At 37.9% G+C, this 5,099-nt stretch overlaps 1 protein-coding gene across 2 annotated transcripts; it reads right to left on the reverse strand.

Annotated features, from left to right (window-relative positions):
• Positions 1-272: 272 nt before the first annotated feature.
• LOC149848988 (uncharacterized) lies at positions 273-3,223 on the reverse strand. 2 transcript variants are annotated; one of them, XM_090013059.1, is made up of 4 exons: positions 2,833-3,223; positions 2,633-2,730; positions 507-575; positions 273-430 (listed from the first exon to the last, which is right to left on the reverse strand). In XM_090013059.1, exons 1-3 carry the CDS (start codon positions 3,041-3,043, stop codon positions 522-524), a joined length of 363 nt encoding a protein of 120 aa, XP_089869185.1. In that variant the 5' UTR covers positions 3,044-3,223; the 3' UTR covers positions 273-430; positions 507-521. The 2 variants fall into 2 exon arrangements, with proteins under 2 accessions (XP_089869185.1, XP_089869180.1); XM_090013054.1 differs by having other exon boundaries at positions 273-575.
• Positions 3,224-5,099: the final 1,876 nt, after the last annotated feature.

The following is a 5,099-nucleotide window of genomic DNA, read 5'->3' on the forward strand; positions in this document are numbered from 1 at the left end:
ACACAGTAAACAAAACGGATAGTGATAATAAAATTAAAAACTGCTTTCACATGAAGATAAAAGTTATGATTTGCCAAGGGCTCAAGGAGAAATGCATGATGATACTTGGTTATGTGGAACATGAAATTAAAAACTACATCCGCATGTATCTCTGTTAGTACGCTTCCACCTGACACTAAACATTTTCCCTTTAAGATTCAAACCTGGTCTACCAGTAGATACTAAAAAGCTCAAAATTGAGAGGGAGCGGAACTGAAATTTTACATAAAGAGGAAACAACATCGGCCACAGGCAGAAAATATGATTCCAAAGCATCCAAGATCTTACATGGACTTGAAATTACATCATCATGGAATGCAATATAATATTCAAGAATAATTCAGGAACCAACTTTGACCATCATTCGGAACAGCCGCTACATTCCCCTGATCTGAAATACCGAAATCACTAATATTAACGACAAACATAAAGAGTGACTCGAACTTTAGTCACAAAAATCAACTCACAGGCTCACACAACTGTCAAACACTTTGCCCCTTGATTGTGAGATCTTTAGATTTTAAGCCATCTTTGTCCTGCAGAGAGTTCAACACTTTAGAAAAATAGACCTAGAAAAACTGAAGCTGTAAGCGAGAAAAATGCATTCATCATATCACCAATAACCATGGCAAGTTAAAAGCGCTAAAAGCTTGTTGCAATTTCCCCAAGCAGTTTTTCTGGAATATAACCAACACCTCGATTACTTTCGCGGAATGATAGACACTACACCAATCATAAGTTTCAAACCACGCTATTTTCAGCAGCCTGAATGCATAAAGTAAGCAGTACAAGTCTCCACTACTTTTTAACTAACAAATATGCCCAATTGCCCACTGAATCATGTAACCTCAGATTGAAGGATGCATAAAGTGCAACTTCATCCTAAAGAATCAGTCATCTAATATGATCATATCAAGAATAGCCAAGTTATACAGAAGCAGAGGTCATGTTCCAAATTGCCAAACTATCTGCAGCTAAGAAGTCCCCTACATGCACAACTTACCACATCCACCTAAATGCTAACAAACATAAGTTAAAGCAGCTCCAAAATCCCATTTTAGTTGAATAAGTTTAGATAATAAAATAAAAAGAGAAAGCAGCTTGACACTCTGGACGGCATTTTTGTAATCTTGGGCAGTGACAACTTTACAGAGTGCAGCTCATCAACCAAAAATATTACATGAACCATAAAACAACAGAAGAGACTGGACTCTATTACCAGGAACACATTTGTTCGTTCATTTTCAGTGATGCCTTACTGTTGCCATTCCAACAGAAGAGACTGGACTCAATTACCAGGAACACGTTTGTTCGTTCATTTTCAGTGATGCCTTGCTGTTGCCATTCCTTTAAAGAACCTTTTATTTTCAATAAAAGTTTCCTTTTTTTTTTTTGAGAAGGAATAAAAGGTGTCTTCTCGATGCTCAAAGCGTAATGAATAAAAGAAATTAGCAAAACTGAACCCAGTATCACTGAGGAAGTATCGACATTCATTGTCTACGAGCCAATACCAAATATTTCTTGCTCACACACAAATGCAAGTCTAAGGTCAAATTGCTAGCCACCTCTTCTACAGCACTACCAGGCCTTTGATTATGTAAGGCATAGACAGTGTTGAACAATTTAACTTTTCAAAACGAGAGCAACAAAAATTACAAAAAAGGGACAGAAACATAACCCCTCATCCCCAACTCATCTTTCTTCTTGCACAGGATATTGTGTAAGACCCTCCCAAGTTATTGTTTCTTTAGTTAGTCTTGGATTTTGCCCATCTATTGATATGTTTTGAATTGACCAATCAACAAAAGAACAAGTTTGAATATTAACACTTTCAAACCGAGCACTTTTATATGTTAAACTAAGCTGCATTGCAAAATTAGAATCAGCACAACCTTCTTTTTCGAGAAATAAGAAGAGAGGAGAAGAATGTATATTGCATGTCTGCCAAACATGATATATCCCATGTCATTGCTTAGAAGAATCCGAATTTCTGCAACATTCAGAAGGCATCTATGCATCACACAAGAAGCACCCAAGTTCAATGAGTGGTGGCATTCCAAATTCATAAATCTACAACATTAAGGACATGTTTGTTCACCATATGAAATGTGCCTGTGTTCAACGATCTTCGACACTTCAAAACTTAGTAAACTGGGTCAAATTCACACAGTTCATGAACACAAAATTCCCGCGAAGAAAGCTAGAATAAGATACAGTAATCGCATTGATGAAGTTCAGGAAAAAAAATTCAAGAAACATCATTAAAACACCAACATAATTTGCCAAAACATAACCATTTTTTTTCAAAATTGAAATGGGCAGCACAGATCCCTCAAACCTACACATGGCCGAAAATCAATAATAGTTCTCCCATCGAAAGAATAATATGCATTGAGAATGAAAACCACCATTCTTTCAATCAAAAGCACAAATCCATAGAAGACAAGACATGATACATAACCAAAGCAACTCCAAGTAACCAATCTATGCCACCCAAAAAGCAAAGTAAGAAAAAAAATACCACAAAGATCAGTAAGCAAACAGTCCAAAAACACAAGACAACAAACATAAGAGAGAGAGAGAGAGATCTTACCAATCCCTTGCTCTCATAGTACTCGTTGAGAGCCCACTGATACTTCGACTGGTTCAGCCCGAACCAGTCCGCCAGATACTCGTCCACGCTCGAATGAACTTCACCAGCCAAAAAAAAAACTCAAAAAAGAAAAATTGCGGGGAGAGACGCTAATTCAGAAGGAGCAGAAAACGAGAGACAGAAGAAGAGGGGAGCCTTACCCCTCTGAACCTTGGCGACGGCGTTCCAGAAGAACCCGAAAGCCGACGCCGGCGAAGGCTCGGGCGGGGCCATCTCGAACTGCTGGGGCGGTGGTACAACCGGCGGTGACGCCTTCTCCGGCGCCCTGGGCGGCGTTATGAAGACGGTGTACCTCCCGGCCTTCCCGATGATCGGAGGCGAAGTCGCCGCCGTTCCTCTTGACGTAGCCATGGAAGAGGAAGAAGAAGAAGACGAAAATCTAGGGTTTTTGCAGGGATAGGTGTTTACATGAAGAGAGAGAAAGAGAAAAATTAGGGTTTCTTCTTTGGTTGGAGTTTCAGCGAGGGATTTGGGGAGAGTGAGGGTCTCTATGGCATCTCGGAATCGCCATTTTGAGAGCGCTCTGCTGTCTGTCACACTTCACACTAAAAAGGAGACGAGTGGGACTGGCTCTTTCTCTCTCTCAACGCTTTCTCTCTTACGAAGCATGACACGACACGACGCTTACTTCTTGACACGCTTATGAAACAGTGGTAAGATCTTATTATTTTAATTTTAAATAATTTTGATGATATTGTAATGTGAAATATATCTTTATATATTAAAATGTCAAAAATATTTTTAATAAATTAAATAAATAAAGGTTGTGTCCTCGTATGTCGTGTCCTTTTTGGCCAAAAAAAAATTGGGACTCGACACTATACTCTTATCGAATCAGGTTGGGGTCCGTTTCTCCCTCTAAACGCTTCTTTTTTTTCTTCTCTCTGCTCGCTAAAGATTTTCTTTTTATTTTTGGTTTTCTTTTTTCCGGTTTGACGGTTTACCCTCCTTTTCGGGGAAATCACGAAAGTGGTATCAGGGTGAGTGGAGGGATGGAGATAAAACGTCGACAAGAGTGATCAGGTAGGATCCCTGCCTATACCTTCGACGAGCTGTTACAAGGAGAAAAAAAATATCTCATGCTGAATTATAAAAATTAGTTTTTCGATCAAATATAAAAATGATGCTATATCATAATACATTTATAACTAAATGCAGGAAAATATTAAGTATTATAAAATAATGAGAATGGTGTGTTGAAATTGTGAAGCATACGGGTCGTGAATTTCTCAAGATATTGTTAGGATTTTCATGTTTTGAGAATTTTATCTGGAAAGTCATCCAATATCTAAGACAAATAATATCTTACAATAGACGTATGTTACAATAGATGTATGTACATTAGTAAAAAAAGGAAAATAAATTTAGAAAAGGATTGCAGAACTCTTTGGCATTTACATGTACCATAATCGCATATATCATCATTTTTATCTAAATATTGTGATTTTATTGAGATATTGATAAAACCTGAAATATATCTTAAACAAGGTGCAAAATTTCCAAAAATACCACATATATTGAAAAATGCCCTGATTTTTTCATGTTATAATGCAGTATTAACGTTTTCAATTTTTCAATATATTTTTTGTTTTCTCTTTATATACTCATAGTTCTTTATATTATTTGAATTTCAGGTATGTCTAAAATTTCCTCAGATTTTTTTTAACAAACAACTTTTTTGGTTTAATGCGAGATTTTCCCTTGTTTAGAAGAAGATCCTGAGCAGATGAACCCCTAAGTACAACAAAAATAGGTGGTCCAAGGGGACCTCATCCAACAATATATGGGCAAAGGTCCTATGCTATCAAGTCTCAGCTTACAAAGTTTTGCATGATTTTGTTTTGTTGGCCAACTTCGGCGGAAAAGCCCTCAGCCTTTGTCATATTGACGAAAGAATCCCTAATTCTCCAAAGAGCAGGGAACACGAGCAACATGGTCATATATATTGCAGTACAAGAACTTAGCCTTCAATCAGGACCGTCCAAATTCATCATCGATGCTCCACATTTTATCATAGGACCCACATTTTTTAAACCATCAGATCTTCAAGATCCACGGCATGAAATAACGAAACATGATCATAACGGCTTGATCACAAAATTTTCACCATTCTTTCCGCATATGCACGTTACGTACAGAACCTGGAGTAATGAAGCATGAGACAAAAAGGATGTGGCGTACTGGAATGGGGCCTAAACAGTTTTGACCGGCATTCTAGATTCAAATCTCATGGGAGTCACCCCTGGGTAAGCGGAAGCCGATAATTTCACCCCCAGCATGTTTAAGGCGTGTTTGGCAACTTGGCATTAAGGGAGAAGTGAGACTGATTAGCACAAAATTTAGACTTTTCAAGTCACTTTTCACATGGTTGGCTGCCCCCCTTATATATGTGTTTGTTGTGGAGCAT

The sequence above is a fragment of the Nuphar pumila genome, chromosome 1, assembly GCF_984573655.1.
Source record: "Nuphar pumila chromosome 1, dmNupPumi1.hap1.1, whole genome shotgun sequence".
NCBI classification, from domain to species: domain Eukaryota; kingdom Viridiplantae; phylum Streptophyta; class Magnoliopsida; order Nymphaeales; family Nymphaeaceae; genus Nuphar; species Nuphar pumila.